The sequence below is a fragment of the Sparus aurata genome, chromosome 10 (genome assembly GCF_900880675.1).
Source record: "Sparus aurata chromosome 10, fSpaAur1.1, whole genome shotgun sequence".
Lineage (NCBI taxonomy): Eukaryota > Metazoa > Chordata > Actinopteri > Spariformes > Sparidae > Sparus > Sparus aurata.
Window position 1 is genome coordinate 28,730,202 of NC_044196.1, and position 21,260 is coordinate 28,751,461.

Below are 21,260 nucleotides of genomic sequence, written 5' to 3' on the forward strand. Positions count from 1 at the left end.
TAAATATATATTACAAAAAATTATATTTGGACACACTGATTTTGACCTCTTAGTTTGCTGGCTTCAGTAATTTATACATTCATGTTTAACAAAAGAACTCAACTGTCAACATACTGGAAACATTAGCTCAATAGACAGACAATGGGACATTTGTCTAACATCAAGCGATAATCTGATTACTCCAGAGAATATGCATGCTTTTAAAATTTAAAGCCATAGGAGGTGAGGTAAAAACAGTAAAGCATTGTTGCAGGCTCAACATCATGGTTGTGCCTTGCTCTTGTTTACCTTTCTCCATTTGCAACAGAAGAAAACAAGAAATGCTGTCTATTCCAATGCAACCTGACTGTATGAATTCAACCCCAGCCTCAGTTTACATCCAACTAAATAGCCATTTGCCTTCTTATCTCATCGGCTTGTTTTTTTCTGCCTGAATGCACTGTGATGAAACATGCTTCCCATTAGGTGGGTTATATCTCACCATATTGATCACTGAGTGCACATATTGTTTTTGCAGTACAATTCTAGAATCACTAATACAAATCCTTACGCATCTGTTACAATAATAATGTAGCTGCAGGTGAGTCAGCGTGTCGATAGATGTTAAACTGCCTGGGAAGAGATTTCAAGATGGCCTTTTAGCCCAAACATGACCTCAAACACAAATCAAGGTGTGAACAACCTGACAATGGTTTACATTCCAGGGACTTCCTACTAGTCTGAATTGGAAAATGTCTTTTAGATGAGAATCAAAATGTCTTCAAGTATCTAGACAAGTCGACCTGTCTTTAAATAACCTGGGGGCAGAAAATCTTCATGGACTTCAGTGCCCACAGTGCCAACTGACTGGGACAACTCAAATGTTGTGTGTGTACTGTTGGCTTGTTCCAACACTGTCTCCTAGAAATTGTTTATATATTCTACTGAAGTATTTTGCCAAATATGTTATCAAGGAAACATAACTGCCTCCTGGGATTATGCTGAGGGGCATCAGTTTGCTGAGTGAAAGAAGGGCTACACTGTTGTTGGCGAGACTTCGTGGCAGACAAGCCCAGGAAGCTCTTTGCTTGGTTGGTTGGGTAAATATCCTGGGTCTGGTTAAATAACAATACAAACACTGTATGGCCCAAATTTCCATGGATGTTTGATTGTGTAAATATTAACACAAGACCATGATATTTCCCTAAACTAAACCAATTGCTGTGCGTGCCTAAAAATAACCATACACTAGAACTACCGCCTGGCGCAACTACACAACTGCTGAACAATAAAAAAAGTTCATAAGCTTAACAAACCCTAATAAAGCATTTCTGGTAAAAGAAAAATGTATAGCCACGTCAAAAGACAATGATTTAAAGAAGGTACCACTCCTATGGAGCTACAATATGGAACAAGGTAACAGCACTCTCACAATGTTTAAGGCTGCAGAAACCTTTGACCTCCAATATCTAATTAGTCCACCCTCGAGTCCAAGTGCGGGTTTTATGCTAAATTTGACAAAAATCCCTCAATGCTTTCTTGAAATGTTGTCAAGATTTGAGGTCACAGTGACGCCAACCTTTGACCTTGAACATGTAACTGATTTATCCTTGAGCCGAGGTTGTCATTTGCCAAATATGAAGAAACTCCCTGAAGGTGTTCTTGAGATATTGCTTTCACGATAGGCTACATCAGTGACCTTGACTTTTGACCTCCAAAATGTAATCAGTTCCTCTGTGAGTCCAAGTGGATCTGTGCACTAAATTTGAAAACGTTACCTAAAGGGATTCTTACATTAACACATTTACATTTAACAGATGCTTTTGTCCAAGGCGAATTATAGTGCATTTGTCAAAGAGCAGTTACATTAAGTGTATGTGTTATTGTCTTCGAGTGATTACTAGCGAATATTTTGGAGTAATACAGATTAAATTTGTTCACAATATAAATTCTCGACGAGGATGGGATTCGAACCCACGCGTGCAGAGCACAATGGATTAGCAGTCCATCGCCTTAACCACTCGGCCACCTCGTCTGCTAAGACTTTATATTAACAGAATGTCATGTTCGAGTGACCTTTGACCACTGAAATCTTAGTTCATCCTTGAGTGTGTATAGATATTTGTGCCAAATCATTTCCTCACAGGGTTCTTGCAATACCGCATTCACAAGATGCAAGGTTCCAGTGACCTTTGAGCTCAAAAATATAATCGGTTCATCCTCAAGTGAGAGTGCACTGATCTGTACAAATTTTGAAGGAAACCCCTCAAAGCTTTCCTGAGGCATCATCCTCACAAGAATGGCCCTGACAAAAAGTTTGTTGTTCAAATATGTATATAAAAGCAATTTCTCAGACACAGGCTTGCTTTTTTCTGAGCATAAACTATTGTCAAAATGGAAATATTTAGTAAAACTTACAGTCTAATGCAAAAGCTAAAATCAAGTGCAGTCCTCCTGCTGACATAAATGGGAAATCATAGCACAGACAACATCTAAATTAAATCAAATGAAAAAAAAAAGTAAGTTTGTACGTTTGCAGCATTATCTGGGTAACACCTTTCTTGCACACTAGGGCAGTTTAAGGAGATAGTTAACGCAGCAGAGGCCGTTAGTCTCTCCCAGCCAAAAGTGTCTTGTCCCATGACTAATAAATCTAGGTGAACCTTGATGTTGGAATGGTTTCCTTTCCATGTTGAGGTGACAACTTAGTGAGACATCAACCTACAAACAAAAAACATTATCTGATTGTTCGTGTCAAAAACCAAAACACCTGTGTCACACACTCCAGCGTAACACAAAATACTTGATATGAACAGAGGAAAGCACTAACCCCATAACACAAAAAGGTCAAACCAATAGAAAGCCACAGACTTCCAAGTGAAAAACACCAACAGTTTTCGTGCTTGAACAAAAATTCAGTTAACCATGATACTACAGCAATACTAAAAGAACTAATGAGTCCTAAAAACTGTTCCCATTTTTCCTTCCTTATTTTTTGTAGTTTCCAAATATCACCATCAAAACCACAACCTTACAATTTACAAAAAAAAACCTACCACCACAGAAGGTGATAGAATGCTTAGTTTGAAATAATCCATTAACAAGATTTCTTTTCCATAAGTGAATTATATTGGTCTAGTTGATCAGCTAATTGGGTTTAAGAAAAATAATTTAAGATGAAATAAAGGCCAACACATTTTAGGTCCAGAAAAGATGGTATTGTTAATACACAAATGGAATAATTTTCAGGGATACAGTTCAAGAAGTACTGTAATTTTCAAATCTACCAAGTTGCCCATTTGGTCTGTCATGTTTCTTCTCACGGGACTAGACGAGTGTTTCGACTGCAGACGGGATGTAAAGGACATAAGGCACATGACTGCTTAGCTGTCCCATTCTTACTCCAATGTCTGTTTATTCTAGTGCGCTTGTTGCCTCAGAGATATTTTAGGCTCCATTGTAGTTCTTTGACCTCCTTGTGGAAATTCCTCCTGGGTTTGTTTTCATGGCTATCAATTTTCATGGTGGAAAAGCCACACATTCTTCAGTCATGATGAAACCACCTGGAATGTCTCAGACAAAATACATTTATAAACATGATTAAAAAAAAACGGTTGACAAGTTTTTAATAGCAACTTCGACATATTCATAAAATGTTTATGTAATCCTGACTCAAAAAAAAAGATGGCACACTGTAAAAATCAATATTAGAATGGAATTAGCAAACCATCTATGTTTACTGACAATACTTTAAAGTAGTGTTCCTGAGCCCATGTGGTAATATATTGTATACAATCATGTGTTTTACAAGTGAACCTCGATCTGTTCTTGCTTGTGAATGACAGCCTTTCGAGGATGCCCCTTTCATATCCAATCATGAAAATATCCGCTTTAACCAATAAACCCAATTACCTGTGGAATGTTCCACAACTTTCCCAGTCCTTTGTTGCTCCCGTCCCAACTTCTTTTAAATATGTTGCTAGAATCATATTTAGAATAACCATTAGCAAACTTTCCCATTTTGTTGCATTAATGTTTTACACAGCCTCCCAACTTTTTGGGAATCTGGATTGTAACATAATGTACAGAATCAAACGATCACTGTAAAAAGTGGTCCATGTTGTCTTGCGTTTCTCCTGATATTGTCTACCACATCCTCAAAGCTGGCTCAGCATGCTGGCATACAGCTTTGAAGTGTTACACAACATGCAGAAATAGATGTTCAGATGGTTTGATGCATGATATTGTAGTTGAAACTACTAACATTTCCAGAACAAATTTAGAAGTATCATTTCAATTACAGTCTGAAATGATGATCAAATCTTTAGCCAGAGAAAAAAAATAGCTCTCCTCCTTATTTAGGTTTATTCACTATTATCACTCAAGTTTACACACTAAGGCAGTTTCATCTCTTATGCACACATTTCTATCTGTAGTTGGCAATAGAGTTTCAGCAAAGTTTTGTGATGACTATAGTGAAATACTACTCCAGGGTTCAAAGTGAATTAAGAATTAATCCCACATGAAGAGGCTTTAAATGGGTTGTCGGTGACTCCAGGTATATATCAGCCGAACAAGTACTACAGCTCTCCTGGGAATTCATGCTTTCTATCTATACTTTTTTTTAAATAATCCAAATTTCAGCTTCTGTAGAAAGTTTGGATAAAAAACAAAAACATGTACGCTTTAATTTCAAAAACACCCGGTTTTGGTTCTGACAGTCCCTGTACCCACCTCACTGCAATGTTGAAAAAGGCTCCTTAGTGTTTGACTGACAGATGGCCTGTCCAATGGGCACGTGGCAGGGTGTAAATTGGTCCAACTGCTGTGTCTGCCGCATGCTTCTTTTCTGTCAAAAATATATATGCAATTGGCTTAAAGACCATGGCACAGGCTACGGTATGCATACATCAAAACATAAACTACTTTGGTCCTACCATCATTCGTATTCAGCACACCTGTAGAATTAACCAACATGTGGATTGCATTTGTTTAAAAAAAAAAAAAAGAACTAAAGAAAAAAAGAGGGCTGAACAACCTGTGTCAGGTTGAGGCTTGTCTCCAGTGTGACTGCTGCTCTCCTCTCCAGCCTGTCTAGAGCAGTCAGAGTCACAGCACTCACACAGAGCAGTGTCTCCCTCTGTGGCATGCCAGCTGAATGACAGAAACATACTGATAATACACCTAAGCTGAAATGCCCAAGCTAAATAAACACACTTGGCTGTTATAGGTTGTAACCAGAAATCACATGTAAAGGACCAAATCATGAACTGAGTGAAGGTCACCAGTAGTTTGGCAGCCTAACCTGAATGTGGGCCTGTCAAAGAAGCAGGCTTTATCAAGTTGGCTACGTGAGTTTTCTTTCAGGGTGGCCCGAAGGTGGCAGATGATGAACATCTACAGAAAGGGAAAAAAAAAAGTAGGCTACATTTGATATAGGATTCACTTATTCAACAGTACAAGGTGGATGCAATATGAAGTGTATTAAATAAGTCTGATAAACTACACAAATAGCTCCCTATGTACCAAGATGATGATGCCAATTATCATTCAAGAAATGAACAACATATTCTCCAATAAGGCTTTGTTACCTGTTCCCAGGAATCCTGGTTGAAGTGGAAGGCTTGGACACTGAAGCATAGTCTGTTATCTTGCCCCCTAGGAAGGAATTTAGACAAGGACCCTGGCAACACACTGTCCATTAGACATCTGTAATAGTGGAGCAAGACATGCTGAAATAATTCCAAATGCAGAATAAAATATGTCAGACAGGATGTATCCAGCCTAGGTTTTTCTGCCAAACAACTTAAAAGAAATGTTGAAAATTAAAAAAAAATAATAAAGTTTGAATTACCCATGATTTACCCATGATTGGTGATAAACTTGTAGCTTGGCAGGGAGAGAGGGTCAGGCTTCAGTGTAGCTACACAGTAGTCAACATATAGAATCAGAGGAGGGTGTAGAGGAGCCTCCACACTGGCCTCCAAAAACACTGCTTCCCCCTGTTGATACACCGACGAACTGCGGAGAGAGGCACAGCCATCTGCATAAGACCAAACAGACATATTTCATCAATCTTAATTTCATATAGAAACAATGTTGCCACATACTGCTGCTGTCAGAAAAACAATCCGCCGATACATTCTAGATTCAATGAGAGTGGTTTCACCTGCCATGGTGCGAAGAGAGAAGTGCAGAAGGCCAGCGACACTGACAGTGGATGTCATGGGTAACCAGGTTGGGGTTAATGGTTCTCCATTCACTGTCTGCTTTCTGTGCTCACACAAAGATAAGGGACAGGTCATACAAGAAGAGCCCAATCACCAAAATAAAACGTTGCCATTATAAGCTGCTGTAAACCATGGACTCTGTACATTTGTATGTTTCATATGAATATCAATATTTCTACAATACGGGTCTCATCACATTCCTATCACATGTATTAAATCCAACTTTCATGTCAGGAGGAGGAGGGGATGGCGGAGAAACTCGAAGTGAGACTTGATGAGAGGTGCCAAGCGAGGAACAACTGTGCAAGATGGCGTTTTAACATTTATAAAAGTTAAACTACTGGATATTTTCTATTGATATCTTCCCTCAACGTTAAGAGAAATTTTTTTTTTTTTTTTTTTTTTTTTTAAGACTGTAGGAAAAAACGAACCGGGAAAATATGTCGGGATCATTTCTACCCGTGTTTGTTTTGTCAGAACCAGGCAAGCTAAAAGATGATCTTTTACTAACCCCAACAAAGTGTTTTTGTGCCTTAAGCTAACCAGAGCTGAAGCACAGTGCTGTCACCTCACAAAATTGAAAGTTGAACATAGAGTAAGGTGAAGTTGCAGCGTGAAGGAAAACGTACTGTTTCAAAAATATCTGTGCTTTGCAGAACCTACATTGCCAGCATTTGTTCTATTGCCTGGGTTGGCATTATATAGTAATAGGACATTCGTCTTACCTCTTATAATGGCACTCAACAGGTATAACAGCAGTTGCCCCTCTAACTATCACACTGCCTGTAGAGGTGAGAACCAGGGCAGGAAACAGTACCAGCTGGTTGGAATAAACAAGCCACTCACCATGAACCTGGGTAGAAGTAATTATGCAGAAAATCATTAAACCATGAATGACAAATATCCCAGGATTCAGTGCAACCATATGCTATTGTTAGCATTATGATTGTAAAAGAAAGGTACAGATGGTAGCACACTGTACAAATTAGGTGGGCTAAAAGTTGATAAAGTGTAATATATTTCATAGTGCTGTAAAAAACTACATTATATTAACAGACTGCATACACATGAACACGATAATGTAATGTTATCAGACATACAGGCTAGGCTTCTCATGCCTGGCAGACTTTTGTGTCACGGTGTCACTTCTTTTACACAAGAAAAACATTATCGTTTGATCTTCTCCCTGGCTAAACTGTTGTTTTGACCCTCTTCTCTTACACTTGACTGGGTGCCACACTCTTGTAGCCCCGCAGAGATGACCATTTCAGACTCAGCTATGGGTCTCTTTGGTCCGCAGGTCCTCTGCTGTGTTGAGTTAGCTCCGAGTCGAAGATGCTCAGGTCTGAACGGAATACTTCTCTCCCCGAAAAACTTTCGCTGTGCGATTATTCTCAAGTTCACTTCGTCGCATTTTATTTCCAGACTTTTTTCAGCAAAAGAAACTCCGCGCACAGCCAACAAAAGCGCGAGTACGAAGCCGAAAAGTGTACATTTAACACGGGTCGCCATTTTTTTTTTTGCGTAAAAAAACAAGCAGGCGTTTCATTAATTAGCGTTAAAAATTACAGCCAGGTGTGTGGAGACCTTCCGCGCTCGCGTACACTGGACAGCGCTTACGCTGGCTTCAAAGACCGTTTAGAAACATTGTAAATCGGAATGTCCACGAAAAATAAATAGCAAAAGCTAGACTACAACTTAAACACGATTAAATATATAATTATGATGGAATCAGAAATAAAATCCTGCAAAATCTGCACAAAAATGAATTAAAGCTAACTCATCATGTGATGTGATCATTTTCCGCTCCGTACTAGCTTTAATCCACTCTCCCACAATGGAACAGCTTACATTATTATTCTAATTTTTCCAAGATAAAGACCATTTTGAATATTCCAGTAATATTCTAAAAATAATTGATTTTTAAACGTGTGAGACCGACAACTTGGATTCGCCCAAATTAAAAGAAATTGACGAAACGCTCCTGAACGCAACATCGTCCGTGGAAACAACGTTCAGGCGGAACTCGAGTTTTTTAGAAAGGGTTTCGACGGGACGGTAGTTGGGGTGGCAACCGACGACAGCCGGATGAAAAGTCATGTTTAGAACAGCTGGGAATATTTAGAACTGGAAACCATAAATGCAAAATGCGACATGTGTGCCTGGTAAAGTAAATAGTAAAAATGGATAAAAAGGTTGTGGAGGCGGAATCTGAGGGGATTGACTGGGGAGGACGTGGCGCTGCTGAGGGAGAGGTGTCAAAGAAGAGCAAAACCTTATCCAAGAATGTCCACACCTGTCTTCCTTATCCACTTACAGACCCTGTCAAATGTTCTCTAATAAAAGGAGACTATCTTTACTTTCACTACGGCTGCGATGGACACGATGACAGAGGCTGGGGATGTGGCTACCGCACCGTTCAGACGATGGCTTCCTGGCTTTGTCACAACTGGTTTCCACTAAAGGACAAACGCAGACCTCCACCAAGCCTCCTAGAAATCCAGGAAGCCTTGGTCGCAATGGGGGACAAACCAGGCTCGTTCTCCAGCTCCAGGGAGTGGATAGGGACATTTGAAGCCTCCCTGGTCCTTGACTATTTCTACGACGTGCCCTGTAAGCTGGTACATGTCAGAGGTGGAGGGGCAGAGCTGGAGCAGGTTGCAGTGGGGGAGCTCCACCAGCACTTTGAGAAGCACGGGTCTCCAGTCATGATGGGAGGGGACAGGGACAACTCCTCCAAGGGGATATTAGGGGTGTGCACGGGTGACAGTGGGAGCTACTTGTTGGTAGTGGACCCTCACTACTATGGGTGTCAGCTGGAGAGGACAGAGCTGCAGGGGCGAGGGTGGGTGGCGTGGAAAAGGGTATCATCTCTGGATCAGTCTTCATTTTATAATCTGTGTATGCCTCAGACCGCCCCCCCAAAAATGAACATAAACTAAGTGACGGACCCAAGTGTGTCTCAGAATTACAAATGAATTGTTATTTGTGCATATGAAGAGAGTCAAACATGTTTTATGGGACAGATTTGTAATGCATTGGCAGTGCCATCCTGTGGATGAAATCAATAATTACAACACATTTTAAAAACAAACTGATAAAACAATTTGATGGTCACTTTATTCATTATTGCTTTATTAAACTCCTGATGAATCTCAAATCTTCCTGGATATCTATTTTGTATTTCTGCCAAGCTTCAAAGTAAATGTTTTTTGTTTGCAATTATTTGTATTCATGACCTTTTTTACATGAACTTATCTGCAGAGTAATTGATGAATTGAAAAATCAACATGAAAAGGACTTAAATATGGACTTAATGAGACAGACTCCAGACAACTCCTCATTTTATTGCTCACAATTTATAACCTGATTTGACTACATCTTACTGCCGTCGTATGTGTTTTGAGTTGCAAGAACTCCAAACCCTCCTACAGTAGGAACACGCTTATGACAGAGATCGCGCCCACTTCGTCTCAGTTATCCGGCACACAGTCATTATAGAAAATCTGAAAGTTCTTGTCGACGTCCATCCTCCCCTTGAGGAATTTCTCCAGGTTCTTGAGGGGAACTTCCACCATGTGGTTGTTGACGCGATCGTTCAGCCCGTAAGCTGCGTACACGGGGAACTTGTAGCGCACGAAGTACGGCGCATTCTGGTCGAACTCGGTGCAGCAGTAGGCCGACCACATGTACTCTGGTACGGCCACTCGGTCCAGGTTGTTGCGACGGATGGTGTGGCCAGAAGTGGTGACCCCTGTGATCACGAAGGCTTTGCCGCGGCAGTAGTTGTTGAGGCGTTTGCGGATGACGTCCTGGTGTTCCGCCCAGGGGCCCATGTTGAACTCCCTGATCTGGGGTACTACGTTCGTCAAGCTGTATGTGGAGGCTTTGTCCAGGGGGTCCGCCTGATGCTCGTCGGGGTTAAGCTGGCCACGTTCATACTGAACCACATCAGCGTAGTCCTCCAGGACCGCCTGGGTGTCCTCAAAGTTCATATGCATGCTTGAAGCTTGGGGGAAGGGCTCCATGTTGCTTGTGCTCTTCTCTGAAGCCAGCTAGGGAAAGAGAAGAAGAAGCATTACATTATCTTCAAATTTTATTACGAGAGTTAAAGGGACAGTCCTCACAAACCGATATACAAAACATTTTCCTCTTCTTTAGTGCTATTTATCCATGCAGATTGGTTTGGTGAGAGTTGTCAAGACATATCGGCTGTGGATATGTCCGCCTTGTCTTTAAGATAACGGAACTAGGTGGTATATGGTTTGTTGTGCTCAAAGCAGCAAAAAAATATGGAAACAGTCTTAGTATCACTAAATCGAGGGAAGCATGCATCAACTCCTGGATGAGTGGCTCGTTCTCATGACAGCACAGGATGAAAATCATTAACGCATCCTCCTTGGCCTCACTGTAACATTAGCCAGCCTCCCGTCCATGAGTTGATGCACGCCTCCTTCTACGCGGTGACAGTTTGTCGGCTGTAATTCAGTACAAAGAATATAATTCCTACAGGAACTTCCAAAACACAAGGTGTGTGGATTATCAGGAGTAACCAAGTCATGATTCCTGGTATGTGAGTCCCATCTAATTCAATGAAATCTGCAAGAAGGCAGACAACTCTACAGCCAGTATCTCCGAAACTCTGCAACTTGCATCAAAACAGCTAACACTACAGGTAAGAGGTTTAATTTTAGTGTGAACTGTCCCTTTAAAGCAGGAAATAATTGTTTAGCCATCTTTCTGAGGCGTTTTTACAGTCAGACAATTTGCCACATTCACAAAAAACATATTTAAACGTATGAGAGTACTAGAGCCTAAATGTTCACGGGAACAGTATCTGATTCAAATAGCCAATAAAGTGGTTTATTGCAAGCTCACTGTGTTGCGCACAGCAGCAGCAATATACTTGCCCCAGCTCTCAGAACTGCGAGTATTTGTTTTGTGTCCAAAGAAGTAATGAAAGATTTGCCATGTAACGTATATGTGATGAAAAGTATTATATAGAACATGAGAGATAGTAAACTGAGTGAAAGCACACATACCTTGATTGGATTCGGGTTCAGACTGAAAACAGGCTTTTAATAAATCCAAACTAAAACATTTTTTTTAACCTCGATTAAGCTTGAAAGAACACTCACCTGGGGCTCAAACATCCAAGGGAAGTCCACCTTCTTCTCCCCGTCTGACTTCTTAAACGTATAGGCAGAATAGATGGGGATGTGTCTCCGCGGGTCGTACAGGGTGACATAGCGGGGTTTATCCTCGTACCGCTGGCAGATCTTCTTGAAGGAGGTGCTGAGGTAGCCTCGGGGTGGGGTGCCCATGTACAGAGAGTCCTTGCAGCGCTCGGCGTGGTTGAAGTCCCCCACCACCCCTGCGTGGGCCCCCTGCAGCAACACGCAGGTCAGCACGCTCAGGACAGCTGCCAGGGATAGGGAACAGTTTTCTGATGGAGGTTTCATCGCGGAGGGTCTCTTCGCCTCGATATTTATTCACCTGCTTGTATGTGTCTTTCTCGCCTGTAACACGCCACTGCAAATCCACTCTTGTCTGACAAGTACAGCCTCAGTGTGCCCAGTCTGTCAGTCTGCTCTATCTTTCCTTTGGCTGGTTATGCACTCCTTGCAAACTGGTCTTCCATTGTAAAGTCTTTTCCATATATTCAAATGCCACCGGAGTTGTAGCAGTAATTCAAAAACAGTGAATGTTATCAAGCGGTGAGAGCATTTTATTACTTGAGAGGGTTAAACGATGCAGACTATATACTCTCAAGAAAAAAAAGGGCACCTGTCCTTGGCGTTGTGCACAAATAAGCTTTAGTAATGAATGGAAGAGACAGTATAAAAATGCAGTTCAGTGTGTCAGAGAAGAGTGGGAGTTTACATCTCTCATCTACACGAACAGTCTTTTGACACAATTGCAAATCAGCCAAAATTGTTTGAGCTGCAAGTGTGCACCTTTCAGTCCACTCCCTTCAACCAGTCTACATATGAATTATCTAAAGTCTGTAGCGTTAGGACTACAAAAGCAGAGATGCCCTGAAAAGTTGAATTTTAGTGAAATCATTTATAATGCTTTCGCTGTGGTATATGAATGCTTCATGCAAGCAATTAATTATTACGTAAAAATGTAAGTGGATGAAATCAATGGCAAAAAGTAGGGGGTGGGCGGTACTGCAAATTTTGGTATCGATCCGATACCAAGTAATTACAGGGCCAGTATTGCCGATACGGATACCGATACTTTAGGACAAAGATTTTAGCCAAATAAGAAAATAGTATTTAACATAATCAAATCTATAACCTATCTGCATGTAGCCTAAATAGGAATACTAATGTTCCTTCAACAGATACACAGAAGGGTTATTATATTCTGCCATATTCATACTTCAGAGTGAACCTGAGAGAGCGGAGTGGGAGAGGTGGAGAGGATCACCGCCCATAAGGACCGAGAGAGACGCTGCGATCACACAAACTGTGAAGAAATACAAGTGATTTTCTGAACTTATGGAAGAGAAACTACAACAAAAATATCGATCTCATCGCTCTAGTATCGATCCGATACCAATACTCACCTTGGTATCAATACTATCAATATTTGGATTGATCCGCCCACCCCTACCAAAAAGGCTGTAAAATGTTATTTATATTTTTATAGTATTCCAACTGTTTTGATTTAAATGTGTTAGCTTCGTGAATGGCAATAAGCAATCCGCATTATATCACAGAAATGTGAATGAAAAGACACTTTGCAAAGGTTTATTTCAGCAAATTAGACAGTCGGGTGCATTTTTTATGCATTTTCAGCAAAACTACTGGCCAGTTAGTTCAAAATCAAGTGTTCAAAATACAGCAAGAGTACTGTTAAGCTATTCAGTATCAGTATGTATTGCTATTAATTCTAAAGTCCATGTTTTCAATGACTTAATTGAAGGCACAGACCCTGTCACAGAAGACATTTGGACATAGCACAGGTGTAATTAATAAAATGAATGAGTTCAGTTTAGTTCCTCTAGATTCCAGTTCCGATTCTCCGATTCCTCTGATTCTCATTAATGTGAGCACTCTTGACACTTGAGTTGAACAGAGCCAGCATTACATGTTACCCAGTCACCAGAATAAAACGCTGGTAGCAGTAGTAGTAAATAGTAGTAAATGATTCTGCAAACCACGTATCCACTCACGTTTGTACGTGTCATGGGCTGTAAACCAAATTAACATCTCCACAAAGCCTGTCCTATCATGTTCACATTGCATGTTTATGACCAAACTGTCATGTCATGAGGCGGAGGGGACGGGGGCGGAGTTACACGCTGTCCAGCCGGTGTCCACAGTTCAAGTCAGTGTTTCAACATTTCTAAGTGTGAAACCCTTCGACATCAGTGACGAGGGACCTGGGCGTTTCAACATTCGTAAGCGTGATATAACTAGATATTTTTAAGGAGACCTTGAGATTCCCATCCATGTCTGTGGCGACAAAACCGGCGTTTGAAACAATACCTGGGTACATCCCCTGCCGTGTTTGCTGCGACCAGAAAGGGTATCTGGTCTAACCTCAAACTTGTCACAAGTTGAAAGGGGAAATTGAACTTATGAAATGTTAAGTTTTAACATATACATGGTTTGCAGAAACAAGCATTGCCAACATTTATTCTAGCGATGGGGTCTCTATGAAAAATGGCTTATTAAAGGAGTAGAAACAACACATGACTAAGTAAGTTGAGGCAAAATGGCCCATAGCTGTTTTACATTTGCTTATTCAGTTTTACTGGAGGCTGCTGGGACACAGTCACCTACAAAGATCTGAAAGTTTTGTTGTACGTAGGTTGTCTTCTTGAGGAACTCCTTCAGCTTGGGGACGGAGATTTCCATCACCTCGTTGTTCTCCTCCTCGTTGAGGCCGTAGTGAGCATAAGATGGGAACTTGAAGCGCTCGTTGTAAGGTGTGTTGTGGTCGTAGTCGACACAGCAATAAGCCGACCACAGGTACGTCGGCACCGCAATGCGGTTCATGTTTTCCCGGCGGATCATCTTCCCTGAGGTGGTGATGCCCGTGACGATGTAAGCTGTTCCGCGGCAGTAGTTGTTAAGCCGTTTGCGGATGACGTGCTCCTGTTTGTTCCACACTCTGTTGCTGAAGTCGGGCACCATGGGCACGACATTGGTGAGGGTGTAGGTGGAGGCTTTGTCATCAGGGTCGTCCTGATGCTCGTCTGGGTTGAGGACGCCGCGCTCGTAACGGACGGCGTCCGTGTAATCTTCCAGGACAGCTTGTGCATCTTCAAAATTCATGTGCATGTAACCACGTGGGAAAGGCTGCATCTCATCTGTGTCAGACACTGTTGATAACTGCGAAGGGAGACAGACCCAGTGCAAATGAGAGGGTGGTAGAAAGTGATTTTCCCTGAAGGTGTAAGAATTCAAGCTTTTTGCAGAAAAAAATACTAACATGATTTCTTTACCTGGGGTTCATACATCCATGGGACATCCACGCATTTCTCCCCTTCCGAGCGTTTGAAGGTGTAGGCAGAGTAGACAGGTATATGGTCCACGGTGTTGTACAGCGTCACGTAGCGTGGCTTCTTGTTGTAACGCTGACAAATGAACCGGAGGGAGTCGTGCTCCAGTCCAGTCGGTGGCGTTGCCATGTAGAGGAATTCTCTGCACTCTGGAGACAGCTCTCTCTCCACCTTCGCTCTCACCGCGGATGTTATTACGTTGACAAGAAGGAAAGCCGTCTGTGCCCAAAGTGCCATTGTCAGGAGGGCTTGATGTCGCTCTTGTCAGAGGTTAATGCTGTAAAATGTAGTCAAGTGTGTTTCTGTGAGCCTCTACAAATGATTGAATGCGTCTCATACATTTCACACTCTGCTCTCTGTAATCAGGATTCTATATGCAAAACAGCAGGCCTGCAGATCCTCAGCCTGAGTAGATCCACCCACAGCTAGAGGACCAGCTGCAGTAGATAGCCAATAGGGGGACATCAGTGTCTTATTTCTTCTCAACCTCTGCAAGTCAAGCACTCCTTTATTCAAATGTACAATTCTGGTCAAGTTCCTAATGTTTTCAAAGATACCATGGATGCCATGGCCTGGCAAAAATTATCTAAAATTATTTTATTTTAATTATAATAATGTTTATGTTGTTTTCATTTTTGTTAGGCAAAATGCTCTTTAATTATGTAGGATCATTTTTCATAATCTTAGTAAGGCGGACAGAAATCAGTCAATCGATCGTCCAACGTATAAATGAAAATTCAGTGATTGTTTCCCCGCAGTTGCTTTGAGCTCAGCAGCTAAAAGGGCACAAATTTGCTGAGCGGTGCCAGGGGCGGTGCACGCTGCTTAGCTTGGCGCAGGGAGAGAAGGGTGTGGAACGGCACAAGTCATTGGAAACAATGGGTTTCAGAATGTAGCGGTGCCGCTGTCATGTTCTGTCTGAAAGGCCATACCACTTTATGTAAAGGTCCTTGTTGTGTTATGCTATTATCAATGCTTACTTAGTCTTAAGGACTTATGACAAGTGCCTTATGACCTATTAACTAATGCTTATGAACTGTTAATAAAATACAAATAAAATAAAAATGCAGATACAAAGTTGCCTTTAGTGGGCGGCTGTGGCTCAGGGGTAGAACCAGCGTCTTGTTATCAGAGAGTTGCTGGTTCAGTTCCCCTGGTCTGCATGTCGAAGTGTCCGCGGGCAAGATACTGAACCCCAAACTGCTCCTGATGCGCTGGTCGGCATCTTGCATAGCAGCCACAGACATCAGTGTACGAATGTATGTATGAATTACTGTAAGTCGCTTTGGACAAAAGCGTCTATAAAATGCCCTAAATGTGAATGGTATGAGTCGGTGAAGACTGACAGGGAACCTAAGACAAAAGAGGGATGACGTGCAATGATGATCCCCATCCAAATTCAAAACAGGTTCAGTTTTATGAAGTTGGAGTCACCAGGCTGCCCTATAAAGCCCTAAATGGCGAGCAGCTACTTACTTTGACTCTGGGATTCTCGCTTCCTCGGAAAACATATTTTTCTACATCACCATGTTCTCCATTGACACACACACACACACACACACACACACAGCAGCAGCAGCCTAGAGAGTGCTGCATAGGTGAAGGCTTGTCTGCTGAGCTGCACTGCTGCTGGTCAGGGTTTAGTCGGCCCCGGAGCATCTGACTAATCTTGTTCAAACAGTGAAGTCATTATGTAGCTGTAAATTGCTCACAGAGGGATAAAAACGTCTTCTTAGCAGCCAATAACTTGTTCAAAGAATCTCATCTTTTATAAAAACTAGCTAGTGAAACGTAATCACACAGCAAAACGCAAGTTTACATTGAATTATGAAACACAGACAGAGTTATAGATACAGGATAATTTAATTACCAAAAAGAGGATGAGAGACCATTACATGAAATTTAGCAGGGAGCACAAGTGGAGTATTAACTATCACATTATACTTATACATTTAGTCTTTTTGTCTTTTATTATTTTTATGGCAGTGTTATTGATCTATAAATCAGTAATGAGTTAGCTTTATTTACCATTTCACCATTTTTGTAAAGATGGGAAAAAACACATCCACACTAAAAGTTCTTAGCAATATCCTCATTTTTTAAAATTTTATTTATTCATATTCCATTCACAAACACTAAAGATGTCACTACTGAGGGACAGGAAAGATGGTTTCTCATGGGATATATTACATCCAGTGATCATCCTGTGAAAGGCAAAAAAATGACTAATGCAGGGTAAATTACAAAATGTCAGAGGCACTCATGTACAAACTAAAATCCCCCATAAAGAAAATGTTAAGCTACTTTGAACGCGCTCCTCTGGCCTGTGCTGCATGTTTTATTACCTCTCTCACACACAACAGCTTATCATAAATATCCTTTTATCTTTTTTTTTTACCTGGTATTGCCTTTAAAAAGATTTGCTAAATATTAACATGATGATACTTCATCTGTACACCACTACCATATATACAAATGTATCAGAAGCAGCAAGTAACACAGAGCCATATGAGGTAGACTGCATCAGGAACACGTGGACCGTGAACTCCAGCTAACCAAGGCCTAATCTGGTTTGCATGAAATACACATGACATAAATGGTTGAATTGGAGTTGCATGATGGGAAAGGTATCTAGCATGTCTATGCATGAATTATTAAATAGGATTTTTTTTTTATTTTTTATTTTTTTAATTAAATGATAAATTTATTTTTTAATATATGTTATTCTGAAGGAGTTAAGTAAATATGTTCCTGACATATGAAGTGGAAACCATAACACAACATAATGTGATTTAGGAATAACTGTTCCTTTAATCCTTTAATACTGTGAGTTATCACAAGTTCTTCTGAGCTGTGAAGAACTCAACTAGCCCTGTAAATCGGCACACAACAGTAGACACACATGTAATCTGTATGTACTGTCTAGAGCTTGAATAATATGTTTTGTCAAAGGTCATAACAAAAGAAGTTGAAAAAAAAAAAAAAAAAAAAAAAAAAAAGAAAATGTAAAATGCAAATGACAAGAAAAGATCAGGATGAAGATTTTATCCTGTGGGTAATGGGGGCGGGACTTGATAAGCTTTGGCTTCTCCCGCTTTTCCCTTTCGGCCATGTGTATTGTATTATTTGAACAATGATGAAATGTGATGTTTATGAATTGACATGCCCGAAATAAACAACATAAATAAATAAATAAATAAATCCTTTAAATCTCAGTCATACTTCAATCCAGATTTTAATATTAAATTTCTTATACATCTACTTTCTGTGACTGAAAGCACTTCAGTGGACGGCATTATGTGCCTATAGGTATATTCTACCGATTCAACTTATATTTAGATACAATCTGAAGACTTATAAATATTGCTGTTTAATTAAACCATGCAAGTGTAACTATATTACAATTCCAACAACACACAAAAACAAGGAAGAATCAAAAAAACAACCAATATACCCTTTGGTGCAGGACGTCCACTTGAGTGGATAGCTACAAATCTGGATAAAAGTATGTCTAACACCTTATTTGAGGAAAAAAACAAAAAAGAAAGACGAGGTAAAAATATCAACAGTTAATCCAGAGGTGCTTGGTGCTTCTCCTCTTCCCTCCGCCATTTTGAATTTGTGATGCCATACCTCAAAATGACTAAGAGATACAAGGGGAAACAATCAACTGGCATATTGGAGGGCTTTTGGGGTCTTCCACTTGGTGGCATTTAAGGCAACATTAAGCGCTATCCTGACCTTGCTCTTTCCCTTCTCAATGATCACAATTTAATACCAAAACACATGAAACCAGGCCTACTTAACACTGCTTCATCCACGACTCCAGTTCCATACATTCCATCATACTGACACACTGGTCAGGTCTCTCTTCTTCCTGAAGGTGTTTTCTGACACGCAGCCCTTGTAGAAAATAGTCAAGTCACTGTCTATGTCTGTCTGGCTCTTCAAGAAGCTCTCCAGAGTCTTCAGCGGAACTTCAACCACACTCTGCTCCGTCTGTTCATTCAGTGCATAGCCCCCATAACCAGGGAACATGAACCTCACCTCATACGGAGAGTTACGGTCGAACCGCGGGCAGCAGTAAGCCAGCCATATGTGCTTTGGGATGGTCAGGCGGTCCCTGTTTTCTCTCTGGACACTTGCCCCAGAAATGGTCACACCAGTCACAATGAAAGATTTGCCGTGGCAGAAGTTGTTGAGGCGACGGCGGACGACGTCCAAGTACGGGTTCCAGGAAGTCTCCAGGACGTTTGTGATCAGTGGGACTACATTGGTCAGAGTATATGTGGAGGACTTGTCATCTGGCTCTGATTGGTGCAGGTCAGGATTCAATGAGTTGCGTCTGTAAACTACCGCATCTGTGTAGTCCTCCAACACAGCCTGGCTGTCCTCTATCAGAGGGGGGGTGTCCTCAGTCAGGGGAAGTGTTCTCATGTTGCCACTCTCATCGTCAGAAACCAACTGTGAGGGAGAGAAATGACAGAAATGTTGTGTTTATTATATTAAAAGTGACTGTGTGATAAAGGCCAAAACACTTAAGCTAATGGAAAAAAACTTCAAATGCAGTATGACTAATCTGTAACTGCAATGGGATCCCACTCAAAAAGTTCCATCTTCTCATCTAATGTCAGCAGTGTTTTTTTCACCTCAAGATATGATCCCAGCAGTCCCACCAAGTTCAAGAACTTGACTTGATTTAACCTATAAAAATGACTTTAGGTCACATATAGCCATGGGTATATAATCAAGAAAAAATCTAATTCATGTTTTTAAGCGTAAAGGGTTAGTTCATCTTTCATTAAATGATGAGTTAATGACATGACATGAGAGGGTCAATATGTATGTTTCTGTGGTCGTAGGTTAGCCTTCACTGCGCTAAACCAAAGGTTTGCCATCGTTGTGCTAAGCTAAGTTTGCGATTAGCTATCTTTGTGGCAAGCCAAGCTAAAAGTTAGCTGTCTTATGCTAAGCTAGGATAATCAGGTGCTTGCTCCACACATTTAGCTTACAACATAAGAGTGATATGAACTCATCCAACTCGCCGCTGGAGGCGTTGCGCTAAGATAAATGTTGGCTGTCTTTGGGCTAGACTAAAGGATGGCTTTTTTTGTGCTATGCTAAGCTAAGCTAAGCTAAGCTAAAGGTTAGCTTTGTTTGTGCTAAGCTAAGCTAGGATAAAGGTTGGTTGTCTTTGTGCTAAGTAAACTAAAGGTAAGCTGTCTTTGTACTAAGCTTAGCTAAAGGTTAGCTTTCTTTGTGTTAGGCTAAGCAAAAGGTTAGCTGTCTGTGTGCTAAACTAAGCCAAAGGTTGCTGTACTCGAGCTAAGCGAGGATAATTAGATGCTGGCTCCACATATTAAGCTTTCAACTTAAGACTGATATCAACTTGACCAACTCTTAAAGTTGTTTGGGTAAATGAGTGGTGACTGCTGCAAGGCGCCCAGCATGAGCCCCATGCAGTCTTCTTTACAAAATCCTGCCCTCAGTAACTGGCAAAGTGGCAGCCAATCCATAAACTGCTTTTTCCGCTTGCTTCTTCTGTAAGCCTTTCTCAAGATTCAAGGTTAAAGTGAAATACAAGCAAGAATGTACAACAAATCAAGTTGCCCCCAAACATTCAGCTTCTCACAGGCTTAACACTGGCAAATAATGCAAATACATGAGTGCTGTTCTCTCTACCTGGGGCTCATACATCCATGGAGTGTCCACCCTCCTCTTCCCATCAGACTTCTTAAAGATGTAAGCAGAGTAGAGGGGGAGGCGGCGACTGCTGTCGTACAACGTGGCGTAGCGTAGTTTGTCTGCATACTTCTGGCAGATCCTCCTCAGGCTGGTTCCCTTCATCCCTGCAGGTGGTGTCTGCATGTAGAAAAAGTGGCTGCAGTCTCTGAAGCTGGTGGACACACTGGCACTGACCAGGGAGGACGCCATCAGCAGGGAGAAGGACAGGACGCAGGTGCAGAGCAGATGCATCGTCACACGACTGGACTAGAAGCCTGGTCCTTTCCTCATCATCCGGGGTTTGACATGTCCCGTCACAAACTACGACATTCCATGTGGTGATGAGATGTTCTGTTAGATGTGTCTTCCTGTGTTGGTGATTGGTGTCATAATATAGTGAAGTTTAACGACTGTTGGACAGAGACTCTATATGCAAAGCAGCAGCAGCTCGGAGTGGGTCCATTGGCTGGAGTTGACTTATCTACTCCTGCACTGTGCAGCCCTGCGCAGGCCTCTGTCAGGCTGTGCACACGTTGTAACTCATCAGTGCAATTCAATAGTCTGTTCACTGTATCATTTAAGACATTAAAGCAAAACACTGCAATCTGAACATCTTTTATGATGACATTTTATAAATTGGCTTTTTTTTGTTAAACACATTTTGTGTTTTTTTGGAAAACCTGAAAACGGTTGCTGTGAAATGGATGGATTTAGTATAATAATCGTTAAAGTGCATTCAAATCAGACTGAGGTAGGCTTGAGCCATTAAAAAATTCACGATCGAGCCAAACCCACACAGTCCCTATGAG

The 21,260-nt window shown here is 41.3% G+C and overlaps 5 protein-coding genes and 1 non-coding gene across 8 annotated transcripts; 1 reads left to right on the plus strand and 5 right to left on the minus strand.

The window, feature by feature from the left end:
* Window positions 1-1,932: 1,932 nt before the first annotated feature.
* trnas-gcu (transfer RNA serine (anticodon GCU)) lies at window positions 1,933-2,014 on the minus strand. Its single transcript has one exon. It is a non-coding gene; the product is annotated as a tRNA-Ser (tRNA).
* A 1,168-nt stretch (window positions 2,015-3,182) lies between these two features.
* LOC115589246 (zona pellucida sperm-binding protein 3-like) lies at window positions 3,183-7,825 on the minus strand. Of its 3 annotated transcripts, none has more exons than XR_003985502.1 (10): window positions 7,431-7,825; window positions 6,935-7,062; window positions 6,149-6,252; window positions 5,845-6,022; window positions 5,571-5,688; window positions 5,285-5,376; window positions 5,018-5,133; window positions 4,714-4,828; window positions 3,892-3,958; window positions 3,183-3,542 (listed from the first exon to the last, which is right to left on the minus strand). XR_003985502.1 is itself a non-coding variant. In XM_030430057.1 (9 exons), exons 1-8 carry the CDS (start codon window positions 7,719-7,721, stop codon window positions 4,740-4,742), a joined length of 1,116 nt encoding a protein of 371 aa, XP_030285917.1. In that variant the 5' UTR covers window positions 7,722-7,825; the 3' UTR covers window positions 3,183-3,542; window positions 4,714-4,739. The 3 variants fall into 3 exon arrangements, 1 of the variants encoding a protein (XP_030285917.1); XR_003985503.1 differs by having other exon boundaries at window positions 3,183-3,551; XM_030430057.1 differs by lacking the exon at window positions 3,892-3,958.
* Window positions 7,826-8,196: 371 nt separating this feature from the next.
* On the plus strand, window positions 8,197-9,369 carry ufsp1 (UFM1-specific peptidase 1). The gene has a single exon (XM_030429879.1). The coding sequence runs from the start codon at window positions 8,393-8,395 to the stop codon at window positions 9,149-9,151; it is 759 nt and encodes a 252-aa protein (XP_030285739.1). The 5' UTR covers window positions 8,197-8,392; the 3' UTR covers window positions 9,152-9,369.
* Window positions 9,370-9,404: 35 nt separating this feature from the next.
* On the minus strand, window positions 9,405-11,750 carry LOC115589148 (endonuclease domain-containing 1 protein-like). The gene is made up of 2 exons (XM_030429878.1): window positions 11,348-11,750; window positions 9,405-10,264 (listed from the first exon to the last, which is right to left on the minus strand). The coding sequence occupies exons 1-2, from the start codon at window positions 11,669-11,671 to the stop codon at window positions 9,683-9,685; spliced, it is 906 nt and encodes a 301-aa protein (XP_030285738.1). The 5' UTR covers window positions 11,672-11,750; the 3' UTR covers window positions 9,405-9,682.
* A 1,428-nt stretch (window positions 11,751-13,178) lies between these two features.
* Window positions 13,179-15,038, minus strand: LOC115590246 (endonuclease domain-containing 1 protein-like). The gene is made up of 2 exons (XM_030431527.1): window positions 14,671-15,038; window positions 13,179-14,557 (listed from the first exon to the last, which is right to left on the minus strand). Exons 1-2 carry the CDS (start codon window positions 14,962-14,964, stop codon window positions 13,964-13,966), a joined length of 888 nt encoding a protein of 295 aa, XP_030287387.1. The 5' UTR covers window positions 14,965-15,038; the 3' UTR covers window positions 13,179-13,963.
* A 2,909-nt stretch (window positions 15,039-17,947) lies between these two features.
* On the minus strand, window positions 17,948-20,790 carry LOC115590277 (endonuclease domain-containing 1 protein-like). Its single transcript, XM_030431579.1, has 2 exons — window positions 20,410-20,790; window positions 17,948-19,191 (listed from the first exon to the last, which is right to left on the minus strand). Exons 1-2 carry the CDS (start codon window positions 20,701-20,703, stop codon window positions 18,571-18,573), a joined length of 915 nt encoding a protein of 304 aa, XP_030287439.1. The 5' UTR covers window positions 20,704-20,790; the 3' UTR covers window positions 17,948-18,570.
* Window positions 20,791-21,260: the final 470 nt, after the last annotated feature.